General features: G+C 49.6%; 1 protein-coding gene across 1 annotated transcript; it reads left to right on the forward strand.

Annotated features, from left to right (window-relative positions):
• Nucleotides 1–9,431: 9,431 nt before the first annotated feature.
• Nucleotides 9,432–21,699, forward strand: LOC133339271 (uncharacterized). Its single transcript, XM_061547409.1, has 4 exons — nucleotides 9,432–9,533; nucleotides 13,097–13,331; nucleotides 19,229–19,461; nucleotides 21,522–21,699. Exons 1-4 carry the CDS (start codon nucleotides 9,432–9,434, stop codon nucleotides 21,612–21,614), a joined length of 663 nt encoding a protein of 220 aa, XP_061403393.1. The 3' UTR covers nucleotides 21,615–21,699.
• The last annotated feature ends 445 nt before the right edge of the window (nucleotides 21,700–22,144 follow it).

A 22,144-nucleotide genomic window follows, 5' to 3' on the forward strand; every position in this document is an offset into this window, starting at 1 on the left:
TTGTGTTTTATTTTATTATTTTATTATTTCCCTTCTACGTGACTTTACCGAAAGAACCAAGAAGATGAATCCCTGCAGTCACGAAAGCTTTAAATCGAAAATTGAGCTGTCATGGTTTGTGATAGCCACGTAGTTCAGTGGAACCTTGGCTGGTAAAACAAATAGGTGAGTTTAGTCTACGGCTCTCTATGTATCTCGTTGGTCCTCTGGATCTACGGGTCTCTCTGAGAATGGGTCTCTGTGGGTCTCTATGAGAATGGGTCTCTGTGGGTCGCTATGGAGTATGGGACTCTGTGGGTCTCTATGAGTATGAGTCTCTGTGGGTCTCTATGTGTATGGGTCTCTGTGGGTCTCTAAGTATGGGTCTCTATGAGTATGGGTCTCTGTGGGTCTCTATGTGTATGGGTCTCTATGTGTATGGGTCTCTGTGGGTCTCTAAGTATGGGTCTCTATGAGTATGGGTCTCTGTGGGTCTCTATGTGTATGGGTCTCTGTGGGTCTCTATGTGTATGGGTCTCTGTGGGTCTCTAAGTATGGGTCTCTATTAGTATGGGTCTCTGTGGGTCTCTATGTGTATGGGTCTCTGTGAGTCTCTAAGTATGGGTCTCTGTGGGTCTCTGAGTATGGGTCTCTGTGGGTCTCTATGAGTATGGGTCTATGTGGGTCTCTATGAATATGGGTCTCTGTGGGTCTCTATGAGTATGGGTCTCTGTGGGTCTCTATGAATATGGTTCTCTGTGGGTCTCTATGAGTAGGGGTCGCTTCTGGTCAGTTAACACTTCTGAACATAGACTACACAGCAACTCAGTCGTGGTGCCTTACCAACCGGTAAAATAGAAAATTGTATAGTTGGTTAAGAGTTGAAAAAACCGAAAATAAAGTTATCCAGTTCATATTCGTTTGGTCTTTCGGTAAAGCCACGTAGATAGAAAACATAACAAAAATCAAAATCACGACGTTTCGATCGCAACACAAGAAATCGTCTTTAAGTGAAAAAGTAAAGACCCATAGAATATTAATTCCTGCAGTCACGAAAACTTTAAGTCAAGATTTACCCAGTTCAAGTTTCAAGTTCATGTATTTGGTATAGCCCTGTGAGCCATTCGGCTCTTGAATCGGGTGCAACCGCAACAAACAAAAAACAAAAACTTGAACAAGAAAACATCTTAAAGTGACTATGTGACTGAGTGCAACCAGAAAATCCAAGAAAAGACAGCAAAATATTGCAGAAAAAGCACCGTACACCAACGCTGTGTGCAAAAATCCCAGTGGGATGCAAGTCAAACAACAATAACAACAACCATAACACAACTTAGATTAAGGCCAATAATCTTACTCCGTACTACAACAAACAAACATGGCCAAACCAGTAAACTTTTCGAAATCACCAAAATAAAGCAATGAAACAGTGATCATAGGAACTGACGGAATTTTCACAATAAACGACATAAACAACATGTACCACCAAAACCCTGCAGCCATAGCTGGCTGCATGAGTCACTCCACAACAGCAGGAGCATCAATCGGAGTATTAGGCAAACACACACATGTAGTTACACACACAAATCGACTGACACACACACATAGAGTTCCACACACATATCGACTCACACATACATACATAGACTGAATAACAACAACCGCCATTCGCCAGTAAGTGGCGGTGACGTCAACCACGACGCTTGTGCCAGGCTATGTGCACCTTGAGGCCACGTAAAGTGTCGAACGCCCGCTGGCAGGAGGTCACGGGGCACACCCAGATGGCACAGGTCGACTGACTGGGACGACTGGCTGATGCACCACCTGTGCCCCCTACTGTGGCAACTTGCTGTGCTTTAGCCACCCGGCGCTCCGTCACCTCTGCTCTTGAATGCTGTTCGGGGTGGGCGGCAACGAGTCGATTTGCGGCTCCTGTGCGACTCGTCATAGGAAGCGTGCCGGTGTGTAGTGATTTATGATTGATCGGTCAGTGATTGGTTAGTGATTTGTGATGCGAAATGCACTTTCGAGCAGTGACGTCGTTTCTCGAAACGACTTCAAGGCTGCCCAGACGTTACAATATTCACTTTCAGTCGGAGAGAGAGCGAGCGAGGTGAGTGAGTATGGGAGTGAGTGAGTGAGTAGTGGAGTGGGTGTATGAGTGAGTGAGTAGGGGAGTGAGTGTATGAGTGAGTGAGTATGGGAGTGAGTGTTTGAGTGAGTGAGTATGGGAGTGAGTGAGTAGTGGAGTGGGTGTATGAGTGACTAAGTAGGGGAGTGAGTGTATGAGTGAGTGAGTAGGGGAGTGAGTGAGTAGTGGAGTGGGTGTATGAGTGAATGAGTGAGTAGGGGAGTGAGTGTATGAGTGAGTGAGTATGGGAGTGAGTGAGTGAGTAGGGGTGGGTGTATGAGTGAGTGAGTAGGGGAGTAAGTATATGAGTGAGTGAGTAGAGGAGTGAGTGTATGAGTGAGTAGAGGAGTAAGTGTATGAGTGAGTGATTAAGGGAGCGAGTGTGGGAGTGAGTAGGGGAGTGAGTGAGTTGGGGAGTGAGTGTATGAGTGGGTGAGTAGGGGAGTGAGTGAGTATGAGTGAGTCAGTAGGGGAGTACGTATATGAATGAGTGAGTTAGTAGGGGAGTGAGTGGGGGAGGAAGTGTACGAGTGAGTAGGGGAGTGAGTGGGGTGGTGATTGTGTGGGTATGGGAGTTTGTGAGCGTATTTGTGTGTGTATAGTGGATAGTGTTTCAGGGGCCTTACCATCAGCCCCACCAATGAGAGGCTTATTGATGCTCGGGTGTGGTCAAGGGATGGCTCCCTATTGGTCAACCATGTTACGTATGCCGATGATCTGGTGATTGCTTCGCACTCAGAGGAGGAGTTGGCCGTGGTGCTGCTGAACCTGGATGATGCCACTAAGAGGTGGCATCTTATCATCAGCACCACCAAAACTAAGCACCTGCCCTGGTATTTTGTACCATTGGACACTCCACCCCCAAAAACTCCCATTGGTGATGGGGCAGTTGTGGAGAGAGTGGAGAGTTTCCCATAACTGGGCAGTGTGCTTATGACCAGCTCTGGTTTGACAGCAGAGGTCTCACTCCGAATCAGTCGAGCGGCATTATCTTTGCATCAGCTGCGTAACACTGTGTGGAAGCTACCTGCTCTGTTGCTCCACACGAAGCTTCAGGTCTTCTCGGCCACGGTCAAGCCCTCCCTTCTCTACGCTTGCGAAACGTGGACCCCCCCTAATGGAACATCTTCGCTACTTAGAAATATTTAGGCTGGCCTGCCTACGATCCATCCTGGGTTTAACATACAGGCTGGATTGTGTGAGGAGCTAACAAATCCTTGAAAGATCTGGACAAAGTCCCATCGGTGAGCTCCTCCAGCAGGCAAGGCTGCGTTGGCTGGGTCATGTAGCCCGCATGCCCTACCAGCTTCTGTCTGGCCGCATAGAGGGGGCTAGACGGGCACGACATGAGCTAAAAAAGAGGTGGAGCTGATGCGGTACAGGAGGATGTGGAGCTGAGACTGGTACCAGCGGTGTCAAGATCGGCCTCTGTGGATGAGGAACCTGAAGGACGCTGCTGGGCAGTTGGAGGCAGTCGCCCTCCAGCAACAACAGAGGGCAGAGGAGCGATGCTCACAACAAGGAGCGGAGTGCCGTGCGGCTAAAACACAGCAAGTTGGCACAGGAAGGGGCACAGGTGGCGATCGGCCAGTCATCTCCGTCAGACAGCCCATGGCACCTGCTGGGTCTTTCCCGTGACCTCTTGTCTGAGGGGAGCGGTAGTGTAGAGGTTAGCGCGCTGCGCTATGAAGCCGGCGACATGGGTTCGATTCCCGCTCACGGCCAATAACAGTGACGATTATCTGAACCGGTCCCGGGCCTCGTCTAGGTCGACTCAGCCTCAAATGAGTACCTGGTGCGGTGTGTAAACATCGTCACCAGGGAGACAAAGGCGGCCGGGCGTGGTGCTGGCCACCCAACCCCTCGTGTGCCGTTCCGGCCTTCATAGGTGCTCGCTAACAGCACTTGCCCCTACAGTCTGTTAAGGCTATACGGGGGATCTTTTTATTTTGTCTGTGTGTGGGGAGTGGTAGTGTAGCAGTTAGCGCGCTGCGCTACAAAAGTGGCGACCCGGTTTCGATTCCCGCTCATGGCCAACACCAGTGACGGTTATCTGAACCGGTCCTGGGCCTCTCCTAGGTTGACCCAGCCTCAAATTAGTGCCTGGTGCGATGTGTAAACATCGCCACGAGGGAGACAAAGGCGGCCGGGCGTGGTATTGGCCACCCAACCTCTCGTGTTCCATGCCGGCTTTCATAGGTGCTACTCGCTAACAGCGCCTGCCCCGACAGCCTGTTAAGGTTATACGGGGGATCTTTTTATTTTGTCTGTGCATGCCACAGTGCAGGCCTTCATAGACGCTGCTGCTGCTACTCGCTACTACTAATACCGCCCTTTCCCCAACAGGTTAACTTCTAGATTTGAAGCTTTCGTGACTGCAAAGATTCATATTCTTAGGTTTTTTTTGGGTAAAGTCACGTAGGTAAAAAAAATGTAAATTAATAAAAGTAAAATAAAAATAAAATAAAAATCACGACGTTTCGGAGGCAACACAAGCTTCTGTCTTCAGGTGGAACCGTCACAGCACGATTGCTGTATCAAGTAACAACAATGGAATGGACCGGTGTGGTGGTTAACCTGGGGTAATTGCTGTTTCAAGTAACAGCAATGGAATGGACCGGTGTGGTGGTTAACCTGGGGTAATTGCTGTTTCAAGTAACAGCAATGGAATGGACCGGTGTGGTGGTTAACCTGGGGTAATTGCTGTTTCAAGTAACAGCAATCGTGCTGTGACGGTTCCACCTGAAGACGGAAGCTTGTGTTGCCTCCGAAACGTCGTGATTTTTATTTTATTTTTATTTTATTAATTTAAATTTTAAATATTTACCTACGTGACTTTACCGAAAAAACCTAAGAATAGGTTAACTTCTATGCCAATTTCCCCACGCTGCGGCAGTTAAATAAATGGGTTTAAAAAATACCCAAACCACACGATCCATACTGCTGACCAAACCTTATACACAACACGCAAACCCGAGCCACCCCCAAACTCCCCACAATATCGTGAACAGGAAAAAATAACATTGCAGCTTCCGCGATCAGTATCATTCATAATATAGGGTTGTGTTGGGTTAGATCGCTTAAGTGTAAATGTTGTTTCTAGATTTGAAGCTTTCGTGACTGCAAGGATTCATACTCTTAGTTTTGTCGGTAAAGTCACGTAGGTTAAAAAAATTAAATAAAAATTAATAAAAATAAAATAATGAAAATAATAAAAATCACGACGTTTCGGAGGCAACACAAGTCTCCGTCATCAGGTGGGACCGTCACAGCCAGATTTGCTGCATCAAGTGAGGCAGAGATTCAAAGATGCAAGCTCTTAAATACAAGTTAAGGGGGAGGGGGGGGAGCTTAGAATGTGGTAGCCAATGAATGGAACGTATTGGGAGAGGGGAGGGCTAAAAGAGGTGTACGTAGACGTCGAAGTGGACGTGTTTGTGCACAAGCCCCTGTTGGTGCACATGATGACGTATTGGAAGAGGGGGGGGGGCTAAAAACGTCGTGATTTTTATTATTTTTATAATTGTATTTTTTATTAATTTTAATTTCATTTTTTTACCTACGTGACTTTACCGAAAAAAACTAAGAGTATGTAAATGTTGTGTTGTTAAACCTGCCACGACCCGACACAACTAATTAGTGAGGTTGCGTTTCACGTAAGCAGAACGTGGCCAATTCGTTACTCGTGTTGGGCCATACCAAGGCTCTGTATATGTCTTCTTACTGTCACCACACTCACAGGCCGATAGGGGGCCCCGTGACCGGAGGTTGAGACCCCAGACCCCCAAGGGGTGGGGGCTGAGCAGAGGTCGCAAACGGGTTTTGATTCCTTACCTGTACCCGTACCGGCCGCACCAGGGTCGCAAATGGGTACCCTACCCGTACCCGTACCCGGCCGGGTACGGGTAGCCGGGTATCGGGTAGGGTACAGGTATCGTGTACCCGGTTGCAACCTCAGGGATGAAGCCATGTTGCAGGCGCAGGTGGGTTGATTCCAGGAACTTGAATTGTGAGAAGAGACAAGACGTTGGGAAATGAGTGACAAACGGTTACTCACCGGTGACTCACGGCCTACCCGTACCCGTACCCGGCCGCACCAGGGTCGCAAACGGCTACCCGTACCCGTACCCGACTGGGTACGGGTAACCGGGTATAGGGTAGGGTACGGGTATCGGGTACCCGGTTGCGACCTCTGGGGCTGGTGTCCGACGGTCCATTCCCGACCCTTCCAGACCCTTCTAGAAGGTTCAAGGGAAGGTTGGGCTCGGGTCGGGGTAAGCCCCAACTTGTGTTTAAAAGCCGGTCCTCTCAACGGGACCGGCAGAGTTCATCCACTCAAGACGCGAAGACGTCTGAAGACTAAACCAGCACCCTGGAACCCTCAACCGAGGCTCTTGTAAGAGCCGGGTTGTAGCGGACCAGTGGTGGGACCCGTTCCCTGGCCTTCCGTAGGTCCCGTAGCGGAGGACCCGTGAGTGCGTAGCCCAGAGTCTGTAGGGCTCCGCTAGAAGGGAAGCCGTACCTCCCTTAGGTTATCGGGTGAACGGGCCGTACCCCTTAGTGTTACAGGGGCCATGCCCCTCAGTGTTACGGCTAGTGTTGTCGTTTATCTACAATAAACGTGTTGCCGCTAAGAAGACGTCTCCTCGAGGTTTATGCCACAACACTAGTACAGCACATCAGTCGTGTGTTGGAGAGCAAATCCACAACATTTACAACTTTAAATTTCGATTTAAAGCTTTCGTGACTGCAGGGATTCATCTTCTTGGTTCTTTCGGTAAAGTCACGTAGAAGGGAAATAATAAAAATAAAACATAATAAAATAATTCTCACGACGTTGTCTTTCCGACAGACCTGTTCTTCTTGTGGCCGAAACGTCGTGATAATTATTTAATAATGTTTTATTTTTATTATTTTATTATTTCCCTTCTACGTGACTTTACCGAAACATTTACAACATGAGTACTCAGTAAATATTGGAGAGAAAATCCACAACATTTGCAATCACGTAGATTTTTGCGAACAATTGCATCCATTATACAGGTTGTTTCTTGGGTTAGATCACGAAAACTTAAAGGTTGTGTCGTTAAACCCGTCACTACCCGACACAGCAAGGTTGAGTGTCACGTAAACAGAACGTGGCCAATTCGGTACTCGTACAGCAACTACACCGGTTGTGTGTTGAAGAGCAAATCGGCAACATTTACAACCTGAGCACGACGTTTCACCAATAATTACAACCGGCATCATCAGGCGACAAGCCAGTTCCAACACAACCGGTATGCTGTACTAGTGTAGTGACGTAAAATCGGTCACGTAGCAGCATAGCGCCGGCTGCTGGCAGGGAAGGGGATCTGCAGCGTACAGCAGCCCTGACTGCAGAGGTCGCAAACGGGTTATGATTCCTTACCCGGACCCGGCCGCACCAGGGTCGCAAACGGGTACCCGTACCCGTGCCCTACCCGATACCTGGCTACCCGTACCCGGCCGGGTATCGGGTAGGGTACGGGTACCCGATTGCGACCTCTGGGATGAAGCCATGTTGCAGGCGCGGGTGGGTTGATTCTAGGAACTTGAATTGTGAGAAGAGACAAGACGTTGGGAAATGAGTGACAAACGGTGACTCACCAGTGACTCACGGCCTACCCGTACCTGTACCCGGCCGCACCAGGGTCGCAAACGGGTACCCGTACCCGTACCCAGCCGGGTACGGGTAGCCGGGTAGGATACGGGTAATGGGTACCCGATTGCGACCTCTGCCTGACTGACAGCAGGTCACGTGATAGACCAGAGAGATGGATGTAGGGGAAGGTTACGGAAGGGGCACATCGAGAACCCGCTAGAAGGTTCCAGAAGGGGGCGTGGCCGGGGGGGGGGGGGCGTAGCCAGGCCACGCTGGCAATATAAGAGGGGCCCCGGGAGGGGAGCTCGGGGCTGTCGTGTGGAGTGGGATCCCGTCACGCTGCTGGAGTCTTCATCATCTCGGCGTCGCCAGTCAGGCAGTCTTCCAGCTGTCCTGACTGGGAACCGTAGTTACCGAGCGTTAACAGTTAGGCCGTGTTAATAAACAGAGTGCATCCTACACTCAGTGTCTCTGAGTCAGTCGCTACATTAGTAACGAATTGGCACGTTCTGTTTACGTGACAAACCTTACTAATTGGCTGTGTCGGGTGGTGAAGGGTTTAACGACACAATATTTATATTTTCGTGAACTAACCCCAAAAAAAACCTATATTATGGAGGTACACACAAGTACACACAGGTACACCCAGGTATATTCACAGGTACGCACACACGCGCAGGTACACTCACAAGTAAATACCTAAGTACACACACAGGTAAATACCTAGGTACACGCACACACAGGTACACAAAAAGGAACACTCACAGGTACACTCACAGGTACAAACACAGGTATACTCACAGGTACACACAGGTACACACACACAGGTACACACACAGGTACACACACACAGGTACACACAGGTAAATACCTAAGTACACACACAGGTAAATACCTAGGTACACGCACACACAGGTACACAAACAGGTACACTCACAGGTACAAACTCACAGGTACACTCACAGGTACACACACAGGTACACACACAGGTACACACACAGGCACACACACACGCAGGTACACTCACAGGTAAATACCTAAGTACACACACAGGTAAATACCTAGGTACATGCACACACAGGTACACAAAAAGGTACACTCACAGGTACACACTCACAGGTACAAACACAGGTACACTCACAGGTGCACACATAGGTACACACACAGGTACACACACAGGTACACACACTGGTACACACACACATAGGTACACTCACAGGTACACTCACAGGTACACACACACAGGTACACACACAGGTACACACACAGGTACACTCACAGGTACACACACACATAGGTACACACAGGTACACACACAGGTACACACACACAGGTACACTCACATGTACACACACATAGGTACACACAGGTACACAAATAGATACACAAAGACAAAGATCCCCCGTATAGTCTATAACAAACTTTATGCATGATCAATGTTCTTGTACCTCCTGTTGTTTCCTCTCCAACACACGACCGGGGTAGTGTGTGTGTGGTGTGTATCTATCTGTTTGGCTGTGTGTGTTTGTGCGTGTCTGTGTGTGTATCAGTCTGCGTGTGTATCTGTCTGTGTGTCTGTATATCTGTCCGTGTGTCTGTATATCTGTCTGTGTATCTGTCTCTGTGTGTGCAGGATATACGGGGAGTGAATGTGCAAAGAGAGACAGACAGAGACTGACAGACGAGGCCATAGATGCCATGGTGGAGGATGTTTGGGCTCAGCAGGGCACCTCAGTCTTGCTGAGGTGTGCACAGAGCCTTGTCCAATACGCCAAGTACAACGAACTGAATTGGAGCAAGGTAGGGCGGTCCTCAGCTTACGAACACCCAGCTTATAAGAGCCACGACTTATGAACAACTGCATTTCCTTAAGAACGCCACTCACACTTACGATCACCACCAGCACTTACGAACACCACCCGTACTTAGAAACACCACCCACATTTACAAACACCACCAGCACTTACGAACACCACCCGTACTTAAAAACACCACCCACATTTACAAACACCACCAGCACTTACGAACACCATCTGTACTTAGAAACACCACCCACATTTACAAACACCACCAGCACTTACGAACACCACCCGTACTTAAAAACACCACCCACATTTACAAACACCACCAGCACTTACGAACACCACCCGTACTTAGAAACACCACCCACATTTACGAACACCACCAGCACTTACGAACACCACCCGTACTTAGAAACACCACCCACATTTACGAACACCACCAGCACTTACGAACACCACCCGTACTTAGAAACACCACCCACATTTACGAACACCACCAGCACTTACGAACACCACCCGTACTTAGAAACACTACCCACATTTACGAACACCACCAGCACTTACGAACACCACCCGTACTTAGAAACACCACCCACATTTACGAACACCATCAGCACTTACGAACACCACCCACACTTAAGAACGCCACGCACGCCTATGAACGCCACCCACACTTACAGACACCACACGCACAAATATATAGCAACGGCAATCATCGTCAGGGTCCAGGACCGAACCCACGACCTCCTGCATACCAGGTGAGGTAGTTAACATCTCCTGGCCACCGTGGCGTTAGTTGTCAGTATCGAACCCGCGACCTCCTGAGTAGCAGCAAAGGTAGCTAACATCTACGAAACACCATAGTGGTAGGGTCTGGGGTCGAATCCACAACTCGTGCATAGCAAACGAGGTTCTGGAAAACACCCTAATCTTATTTCCGCCTTTAAGGAAGCCGATAACCACAATATAATACGCTATACATTACACTAATCTACAGCGACTATACACACTACACCTACTCTACACACTACACATACTATACACACTATACCTACTATACAATGCACTACTATATACTGCACTACTATGCTCTACTATAGACTACACACAACACGACTATACACTGCACTACTATATACTGCACTACTATACACTGCACTACACTACTATACACTGCACTACTATACTATACACTGCACTACTATACACTACACTACTTTACACTACGCTACTATACACTGCACTACACTACCATACACTACACTGCACTACACTACTATACACACTACACTACTATGCACTACACTACACTACCATACACTGCATTACTATACACTGCACTACACTACTATACACTGCACTACACTACTATACACTACACTACTATACACTACACTACTTTACACTACACTACTATACACTGCACTACACTACTATACACACTACACTACCATGCACTACACTACACCACCATACACTGCATTACTATACACTGCACTACACTACTATACACTGCACTACACTACTATACACTGCACTACTATACACTACACTACTTTACACTACACTACTATACACTGCACTACACTACTATACACACTACACTACACCACTATACACTACACTACTATACACTGCACTACACTACTATACACTGCACTACACTACTATACACACTACACTACTTTACACACGACACTATACACTAGACTACTGCAAAGAAACTCCTTGGAGACGTCCATTCTAAAAAAAGGTGAAACCTGTCATTTCTCAAGAATAGCGGAGACATACATTTCCGCGAACAGTCAGCTCCCATGTCCTCCACCTCGTGGCTTGTTGGTCTCCGGGTAGGCCTCGGCAAGGTAAGGTAAAAGTTAAAAGGTAAAAACAACGAGCCTACCTTTTACCTTACCCATACAAATTACCCAATTACAGGGTAATTACTGGGGTACTACGACACATGAACAAGGTTTATAACGGTTGTGGCAAACTTCAGGGACACTTCCTGAAGTCGTGGAGTTCTGCCATTACTAGTACATTTAATAAAAGCGTGTTTTTAAGAAAGTTTATTTTTAATATTACTTATTAAATGGAGCCCACGGACTGCGCCACGGAGCTTCTAGCGGTAAACAAGGCACCGTATTTACCGGGTAAAACTTCGCGCTACCGTTACCCTACCGGGTAATTCTTCCGAGCTACCTTTACCTTACCCTTTACCTTATCCCTTGGCATGTCGACACCTTTACCTTTACCCTTTTACCCTCTCAACCCCGCCCATATCAGACAGCGCCCTCCACCCCACTATGGCACGTGCCTTCAATTATCTCAATGGCGCCGATTTCTCAATAATACACTGCACGATTATGCCCTACACTATACACTACTATACGCTACACTATGCACTACTAAACGCTACGCTATACACGACTATACACTACGCTATACAGTACTATTTCCTACACTATACACTGCACTACACAATGCACTACTATACACTACACTATACACGACTATACACTGCACTATACACTACTATACACTACACTATACACGACTATACACTACACTACTAAACACTATACACAAAACTACTATACACTATACACTACTATATACTACACTATAAACTGCACTACACAATACACTACTATACACTATACTATGCAAAACTATACACTACACTATACACGACTATACACTGCACTATACACTACTATACACTACACTATACACTACTAAACGCTACACTATACACGACTATACACTACGCTATACAGTACTATGTACTACACTATACAATGCACTACACAATGCACTACTATACACTACACTATACACGACTATACACTGCACTATAGACTACTATACACTATTCTATACACGACTATACACTACACTACACACAACACTACTATACACTATACTATGCAATACTATACACTACACTACGATACGCTACTATACGCTGCACTATACACTACTATACACTACACTGTACACGACTATGCACTACACTGTTATACACTACATTATACACTACATTATACACTACTATACACCAAACTACTATCTACTACACTATAGACTACACTTCTGTACACCACACTACTACACACGACACTGCTATACACTACACTATACACTACACTACTATATACTATACACTACACTACTATACACTACACTACTATACACTACATTATACACTACATTATACACTACTATACACCACACTACTATCCACTACACTATAGACGACACTACTGTACACCACACTATTACACACGACACTGCTATACACTACATTATACACTACACTACTATACACTACACACTACACTACTATACACTACACGATACACTACACTACTATACACTACACTGCTATACACTACATTATACACTACATTACTATACACTACACTATACACTACACTACTATACACTACACTATACACTACACTACTATACACTACACTATACACTACACTACTATACACTGCACTCTACACTACACCACTACACCTGCAATAATCACGATTTGGCCGGGTGCTTGCGCAGGTGACAGGTGAGGGCTCCGATGACACCATCTTGGTGAAGCACCTTGGCGGTGACGGCCGCGACGTAGGAGTGCAGTACAACCCGGCGTACGGACCCCGCTTCCGCCTGGCGCCCGACAACTCGCTCGAGATTGACGGGGCCGGCTTAGAAGATGCGGGGAGCTACTCGTGCCACCTGTACCCAGAGCTCGGCGAAGTGGTGCACGTGCAGAGGACGAGACTCGTGGTGGTGAGAGGTGAGCTGGTGGTGAGGAGTGGTGAGGTAGTGGTGAGCTGGTGAGTTAAGGTGAGTGGTGAATGGAGCTACTCCTGCATCCTGTACCCAGAGATCAGTGGAGTGGTCCACGTGGAGAAGCAGAAGCTCGTGGAGGTGAGAGGTGAGCTGGTGGTGAGGAGTGGTGAGGTAGTGGTGAGCTGATGAGTTAAGGTGAGTGGTGAATGGAGCTACTCCTGCATCCTGTACCCAGAGCTCCGCGAAGTGGTGCACGTGCAGAGGACGAGATTCGTGGTGGTGAGAGGTGAGCTGGTGGTGAGGAGTTGTGAGGTAGTGGTGAGGAAGCCGCATCACCTCTACATAACAATAGGCTCAGTCAACCATTCTACACAACAAAGAATCATTTCCTCGCAATGATTCTCGCCGCATCATCTCTACATAACAAAAGGCTCAGTCCCATTTACACGCACCTTTACATCATCCGCACCTAGTTTACACAACAAAGGCTCATTCCTAACAGCGTGCTTCAGCCGCACCGAACCTCACAAAAATAATATCCAGGGCCTACCTTGGCTCCTCCCACCCTCAACCAGTATATATACAAATACTGTTTCTTGGAATTTCTCTCACTTGATACAGCTATCGTGCTGTGACTGTTCCATCTGAATACGGAAGCTTGTGTTGCCTCCGAAACGTCGTGATTTTTATTTTTATTTTACTTTCATTAATTTTAATTTTTTACCTACGTGACTTTACCGAAAAAAACCTAAGAATATGAATAAGGTAGTGATGAGCTGGTGAATAAAGGTGAGTGGTGAATGGAGCTACTCCTGCATCCTGTACCCGGAGATCAGTGGAGTGGTCCACGTGGAGAAGCAGAAGCTCGTGGTGGTGAGAGGAGAGCTGGTGGTGAGGAGTTGTGCGGTAGTGGTGAGGTAGTGGTGAGCTGGTGAGTTAAGGTGAGTGGTGAGGGCAGCTGTTCCTGCATCCTGTACCCGGACTGGTAACAAATTGGCTGTGTCGGGTGGTGGCCGGTTTAATGACACAAATTTTACATATTCATGCGATCCAACCCACTAAAAAAAGTGTGTAGTGACGCAGTTCGGAGACGGTATAGATTGGAGGCACCTTGTTCATTCTCGCACGCAAGGGGGGAGTGCATGCTCCCTGCATGTACGAAGATGCTGGATGCAATCGCCAGCGAAACGTCGTGGTCCTCAAATTCTAAATGTTGTGGATTCACTCTTCAAACACACCGGTGGGCTGAAGAACTAATTGGCGTTTTGTTAACGTGACACATTTCTTACTGATTGGCCATGTCACGTGGAGGAGGGTTGCGACACATTTAAACTTAGGCGATCTAACCCAAAAAACGTTATTATGAATAATACCATTCTATGGTTCTTTCGGTAAAGTAACGAAGATAGAAGAAAAAGATAATAACAATAAAATAATAATAAAATAAAATTAAAATAAAGTTAATAGAAAACAATAAAAATATCACCACGTTTCAATCGCAACACAAGGGGGCGTCATCAGGAACAGGGAGGTTAGCCTCTGATGGCAAGCTGTTTCTAAAGGTTTAGAGATGGGCGGGGCAGCTTATGTTAATGTAGGGAGAGGGCCACGACACCGGCAGTAGGTCTACACCAATCAGAGTGCTGTTTATAAAGGTTTAGAGATGGGCGGGGCAGCTTATGTTAATGTCGGAGAAACCTCCGACACGGGCAGTAAGTCTACATCAATCAGAGAGCTGCTTATAAAGGTTTAGAGATGGGCGGGGCAGTTGTTAATGTAGGAGAGGCCTCCGACACCGGCAGTAGGTTTACACCAATCAGAGAGCTGTTTATAAAGGTTTAGAGATCGACGGGGCAGCTAATGTTAATGTAGGAGAGGTCTCCGACACTGGCAGTAGGTCTACACCAATCAAAGAGCTGTTTCTAAAGGTTTAGAGATGGGCGGGCAGCTAATGTTGATGTAGGAGAGGTCTCCGACACTGACAGTCGGTCGAGAATGCCTACGTGTTAAACTGGGTGTACGCCACACACAAACATATATATTTTACACATACGCAACCGTCCATCGTTGGCCGCACTAACGAGCTATAAAAGTTTGCAGGCTGTCGAGCTAGCGGCGTTCAGCAACGTCGAGCTACGGCGGCACAGATGGTGGTGAGATGTTCGCACGGCAGAGGTCGCAAACGGGTTTTGATACCCTACCCGTACCCGGCCGGGTACAGGTAGGGTACGGGTATCGGGTACCCAATTGCGACCTCTGGGATGAAGCCATGTTGCAGGTGCGGGTGGGTTGATTCTAGGAACTTGAATTGTAAGAAGAGACAAGACGTTGAGAAATGAGTGACAACCGATTACTCACCAGTGACTCACAGCCTACCTGTACCCGGCCGCACCAGGGTCGCAAACGGGTACCCGTACCCATACCCGGCCGGGTACGGGTAGCCGGGTATCGAGTAGGGTACGGGTATCGGGTAACCAGTTGCGACCTCTGTCGCACGGCGAGGACGGTCGACTCCTCCCAGCAACAGCCCCGAGCTCTCGCACGAAGGGCCCCATTGTTATCCTCCCAGCGTGGTCTTGCTCCTCCCTCACCACGTGACCTTGCACCGCCCTCACCACGTGACCTTGCTCCTCCCTCACCACGTGACCTTGCACCGCCCTCACCACGTGACCTTGCACCGCCCTCACCACGTGACCTTGCACCGCCCTCACCACGTGACCTTGCACCGCCCTCACCACGTGACCTTGCTCCTCCCTCACCACGTGACCTTGCACCGCCCTCACCACGTGACCTTGCACCGCCCTCACCACGTGACCTTGCACCGCCCTCACCACGTGACCTTGCACCGCCCTCACCACGTGACCTTGCACCGCCCTCACCACGTGACCTTGCACCGCCCTCACCACGTGACCTTGCACCGCCCTCACCACGTGACATTGCACCGCCCTCACCACGTGACCTTGCACCGCCCTCACCACGTGACCTTGCACCGCCCTCACCACGTGACCTTGCACTGCCCTCACCACGTGACCTTGCACCTCCCTCACCACGTGGTCTTGCTCCGCCCTCACCACGTGACCTTGCTCCTCCCTCACCACGTGACCTTGCTCCTCCCTCACCACGTGGTCTAGCTCCTCCCTCACCACGTGGTCTTGCTCCTCCCTCACCACGTGGTCTTGCTCCTCCCTCACCACGTGGTCTTGCTCCTCCCTCACCACGTGGTCTAGCTCCTCCCTCATCACGTGGTCTTGCTCCTCCCTCACCACGTGGTCTTGCTCCTCCCTCACCACGTGGTCTAGCTCCTCCCTCACCACGTGGTCTTGCTCCTCCCTCACCACGTGGTCTAGCTCCTCCCTCACCACGTGGTCTTGCTCCTCCCTCACCACGTGGTCTTGCTCCTCCCTCATCACGTGGTCTTGCTCCTCCCTCACCACGTGGTCTTGCTCCTCCCTCACCACGTGGTCTTGCTCCTCCCTCATCACGTGGTCTAGCTCCTCCCTCACCACGTGGTCTTGCTCCTCCCTCACCACGTGGTCTAGCTCCTCCCTCACCACGTGGTCTTGCTCCTCCCTCACCACGTGGTCTTGCTCCTCCCTCATCACGTGGTCTTGCTCCTCCCTCACCACGTGGTCTTGCTCCTCCCTCACCACGTGGTCTTGCTCCTCCCTCATCACGTGGTCTAGCTCCTCCCTCACCACGTGGTCTTGCTCCTCCCTCACCACGTGGTCTAGCTCCTCCCTCACCACGTGGTCTTGCTCCTCCCTCATCACGTGGTCTTGCTCCTCCCTCACCACGTGGTCTTGCTCCTCCCTCACCACGTGGTCTTGCACCTCCCTCACCACGTGGTCTTGCTCCTCCCTCACCACGTGGTCTTGCTCCTCCCTCACCACGTGGTCTTGCTCCTCCCTCACCACGTGGTCTTGCTCCTCCCTCACCACGTGGTCTTGCACCTCCCTCACCACGTGGTCTTGCTCCTCCCTCACCACGTGGTCTTGCTCCTCCCTCACCACGTGGTCTTGCTCCTCCCTCACCACGTGGTCTTGCTCCTCCCTCACCACGTGGTCTAGCTCCTCCCTCACCACGTGGTCTAGCTCTTCCCTCACCACGTGGTCTAGCTCCTCCCTCACCACGTGGTCTAGCTCCTCCCTCACCACGTGGTCTAGCTCCTCCCTCACCACGTGGTCTTGCTCCTCCCTCACCACGTGGTCTAGCTCCTCCCTCACCACGTGGTCTAGCTCCTCCCTCACCACGTGGTCTAGCTCTTCCCTCACCACGTGGTCTTGCTCCTCCCTCACCACGTGGTCTTGCTCCTCCCTCACCACGTGGTCTAGCTCCTCCCTCACCACGTGGTCTAGCTCCTCCCTCACCACGTGGTCTAGCTCCGCCCTCACCACGTGGTCTAGCTCCTCCCTCACCACGTGGTCTAGCTCCTCCCTCACCACGTGGTCTAGCTCCTCCCTCACCACGTGGTCTTGCTCCGCCCTCACCACGTGGTCTAGCTCCTCCCTCACCACGTGGTCTAGCTCCTCCCTCACCACGTGACCTTGCTCCGCCCTCACCACGTGACCTTGCTCCTCCCTCACCACGTGACCTTGCTCTGCCCTCACCACGTGACCTTGCTCCGCCCTCACCACGTGACCTTGCTCCTCCCTCACCACGTGACCTTGCTCCTCCCTCACCACGTGACCTTGCTCTGCCCTCACCACGTGACCTTGCACCACCCTCACCACGTGACCTTGCTCCTCCCTCACCACGTGGTCTTGCTCTGCCCTCACCACGTGACCTTGCACCACCCTCACCACGTGACCTTGCTCCTCCCTCACCACGTGGTCTTGCTCTGCCCTCACCACGTGACCTTGCACCACCCTCACCACGTGGTCTTGCTCCTCCCTCACCACGTGGTCTTGCTCTGCCCTCACCACGTGGTCTTGCTCCTCCCTCACCACGTGGTCTTGCTCTGCCCTCACCACGTGACCTTGCTCTGCCCTCACCACGTGACCTTGCACCACCCTCACCACGTGGTCTTGCTCCGCCCTCACCACGTGACCTTGCTCCGCCCTCACCACGCCCCCCTTCTAGAACCTACGAGCTGGATCCCGGGGCTTCCAGAAGGCCCCTTCCGTGAACTTTGCCGAGGTGGTTTATACTCTTAGGTTTTTTTTGGTTCAAGTTCAAGTTTCATGTGTTAGGTATAGCCCCGTGAGCCATTCGGCTCTTGAATCGGGTGCAACCGCAACAAACAAAAAACAAAAACTTGAACAAGAAAACATCTTAAAGTGAATATGTGACTGAGTGCAAACAGAAAATCCAAGAAAAGACGACAAAATATTGCAGAAAAAGCACCGTACACCAACGCTGTGTGCAAACATCCCAGTGGGATGCAAGTCAAACAACAATAACAACCACAAGACAACTTAGATTAAGGCCATCAGGTAAAAAATTAAATTAATAAAAGTAATAATAGAAACAAAATATAATCATAAATCACGACGTTTCGGAGGCAACACAAGTCTCCATCATCAGGTGGGACCGTCAAAGCTAGATTTACTGTACCAAGTGAGGACAGTAAATCTGTCAATTATCTAGACCGGTCCTGGGCCTCTCCTAGGTCGACTCAGCCTTAAATGAGTACCTGGTGCGGTGTGAAATCATCGCCACTGGAGAGACAAAGGCGGCCGGGCGTGGTGCTGGCAACCCACGCCATCATGTGCCGGTCTGGCCTTCATAGGTGCTTGCTAACATCACTTGGATCTTTCTCTTTGTGTGTGTAGCTGCGTGTTAACCTGTGTGTGTGAACCTGTGTGTGTGTAACCTGTGTGTGTAACCTGTGTGTATGTTTACCTGTCTGTGTGTCTGTGTGTGTGTACCCGTGTCCGTGTGTCCGTACGTTCCATTTCCCAGTGGCAGAGACGATCACCGATTTGGCTGTTCAGGCCAAACACTTCACGGACGCTGCACTAGAGTCTCAAACCAGCCGTGGTGATGGATTTGATGGTGGTGGTCTTGGTCATGGTGAAGTTGGTGGCGCTGGTGATGGTGATCACGGTGGCGGTGGCTTTGATTGTTTCTCGATGGAAGCCATCGTTTGCTACGCCATTCTCGCCATCACAGCGCTCATGCTCGCCGTCTTTCTGGTGGGTGCACGAAGATGTACCATACAACGCCTGCAGCCCATACAACCTATGTAACCCATGCGTAACGCGTATACCCCGTGTAACTATCACCGATACACATGCGTGTGGGGAAGGATCAGAAGTGACAGATCGCATTTGCAGTGTCCCATGCATGTGTCCGTTTGTGTGTATGTGTCAGTGTGTCTACCTGTGTGTGTGCCTGTGTGTGTCCGTTTGTGTGTGTCTGGATGTGTGTGTGTGTCCGTTTGTGTGTTTTATTGTGTGTGTCTGTGTGTGTGTACCTGTGACCGCTCCAATTTAACAGCAGAGGTCTCACTCCGAATCAGTCGAGCGGCATTATCTTTTCATCGGTTGCATAACGCTGTGTGGAAGCAACCTGGTCTGTCGCTCTGCACGAAGCTTTGGGTCTTCTCGGCCACAGTTATTCCCTCCCTTCTCTACGCTTGCGAAACGTGGACCCACCTAATGGAACATATTCGCCGTTTAGAAACATTCAGGCTGGCCTGCCTACGATCATTCCTGGGTTTAACCAGGCTGGGTTGTATGAGGAGCTCACAAATCTTTGAAAGATCTGGAAAAAGTCCCATCGGTGAGCACCTCCAGCAGGCAAGGCTGAGTTGGCTGGGCCATGTAGCCCGCATGCCCAGACACCGCATGCCCAAACAGCTTTTGTTCGGCCGGATCGAGGGGGCTAAACGGGCGCAGCACGGGCTAGAGAAGCGATGCAGTGATGTGTTATAGGAGGTTGTGGAGCTGAGTGGATTTGCCGATGACTGGTACCAGCAGTGTCAAGATCGGCCTCAGTGGAGGAGGCTCGTGAAGGACGCTACTGGGCAGTTGGAGGCAGTTGCCCTCCAACAACAACGGAGGGCGGAGGAGCGACGCTCACAGCAATGAGCGGAGCGCCGGGTGACTAAAGCACAGCAAGTTGGCACAGTAGGGGGCACAGGTGGTGCATCAGCCAGTCATCTCAGTCAGTCGACCCGTAGCAGCTGGGTCTGCCCCGTGGCCTCCTGTCAGTGGGTGTTCGACACTTCACGTGGCCTCAAGGTGCACATGGCCTGGCATAAGCGTCGTGGTGACGTCACTGCCACTTTGGGTGAATGGCAGTTGTTGTATATGGGGAGCAGTAGTGTAGCGGTTAGCGCGCTGCTCTATGAACCTGGCGACCCGGGTTCGATTTCCGCTCACGGCCATCACCAGTGACGATTATCTGAACCGGACCTGGGCCTCCCCTAGGTTGACTCAGCCTCAAATGAGTACCTGGTGCAGTGTGTAAACGTGGCCACTGGGGAGACAAAGGCGGACGGGCGTGGTGCTGGCCACCCACCCCTTCGTGCGTCGTTCCGGCCTTCATAGGTGCTCGCTAACAGCACTTTGATCTTTGTCTTTGTGTGTGTACCTGGGTGGTCACGTGCCATCCACATAGTTTCTTCAGATCACTTTTTTACCTACGTGACTTTACCGAAAGAACCGAAGAGTATGTGGATTGTTGTCTTCATGTCTACTTGCTACTGACATCAATTGCCACTACAGCCCTGCTAGAGGCTACCTGGGGATTTTTGTCTTTATGTCTACTTGTTACTGACAGCACTTGCCCCTACAGCCCTGCTAGAGGCTACCTGGGGATTTTTGTTTTCATGTCTACTTGCTACCCACCCCCTCGTGTGCCGTGTCGGCCTTCATAGGTGCTCGCTAACAGCAATTGCCCCTACAGTCTGTTAAGGCTATACGGGGAATATTTGTGTTTGTCTTTGTATATGCGGGTTTCTGTGTATGTGTCCCTTCATATATCCCTCCCCAATCACTTTTTCACTGTCCCCTCACGAATGGTCAATCGTCCGCCCTTTTCACATCCTTGTTGTATTTCTACACTCTCCAGTATTGTAGATCCCCCCTCCCTCCGAACCTCTAACCGATTCCCCGTTCAGTAACCACGTTTAAGCAAGCACTTCACGTTGACGTTTCGTTGATCGTGATACAAAACCGACGCTCGTACCTATGTATATTATTATTCATGTGTAACGTGAGTTTCGTGTTGTTGTTGCGGTGTTCCACAGGTTACAAAAGCGAGGAATTGGCAACGATATCAGAAGAATCTGCACGCGCAAACGTGTCCAGAGCGGGGTGAGGGGAAGATAGATGATCGTTAAACCTCCCCTTACGCTCGGAGCACGGTCACCAAAAGAATGCCCGACCATGCAGTTCTGTTGAGATAAGTCATGGGGGACACAATGAAAAGCCAGGGTTTTTTTTTTTTCTCGCTGGCGATGAGAGAGTTACGTGTTTAGGATGTTCAAAGATCGTTGATAATTGTTTTTTTTACCCTTCTATCTGGCAACAAAACTGACACCTTTTTTACAAGGAGTCATATGTGCATAGACCACAATACCTGCAGTCATAATGCAAACAAAAAACACAACTCCGATAAAAGGCGCCTTTTCGCATCATCTGGTCCAACCCATATGAGACTAGGCTCTAAGGAAAGCTGTCTCGGGTGTGGACCAATCAACTTCAAGGACAGTGCATGCATTATCAGAGTTATGTTTTTTTGTTTGCATTATGGCTGCAGGTATTGTGGTCTATGCAAACATGACTCCTTGTAAAAAAAGGTGTCAGTTTTGTTGCCAGATAGAAGGGTAAAAAAACAATTATCATATTTTTTACTGGCAAATGAGGTTCC

The sequence above is a fragment of the Lethenteron reissneri genome, unplaced genomic scaffold (assembly GCF_015708825.2).
Source record: "Lethenteron reissneri isolate LAM-NWPU_2019-01 unplaced genomic scaffold, ASM1570882v1 scaffold_1728, whole genome shotgun sequence".
Classification (NCBI taxonomy): Eukaryota; Metazoa; Chordata; class Hyperoartia; order Petromyzontiformes; family Petromyzontidae; genus Lethenteron; species Lethenteron reissneri.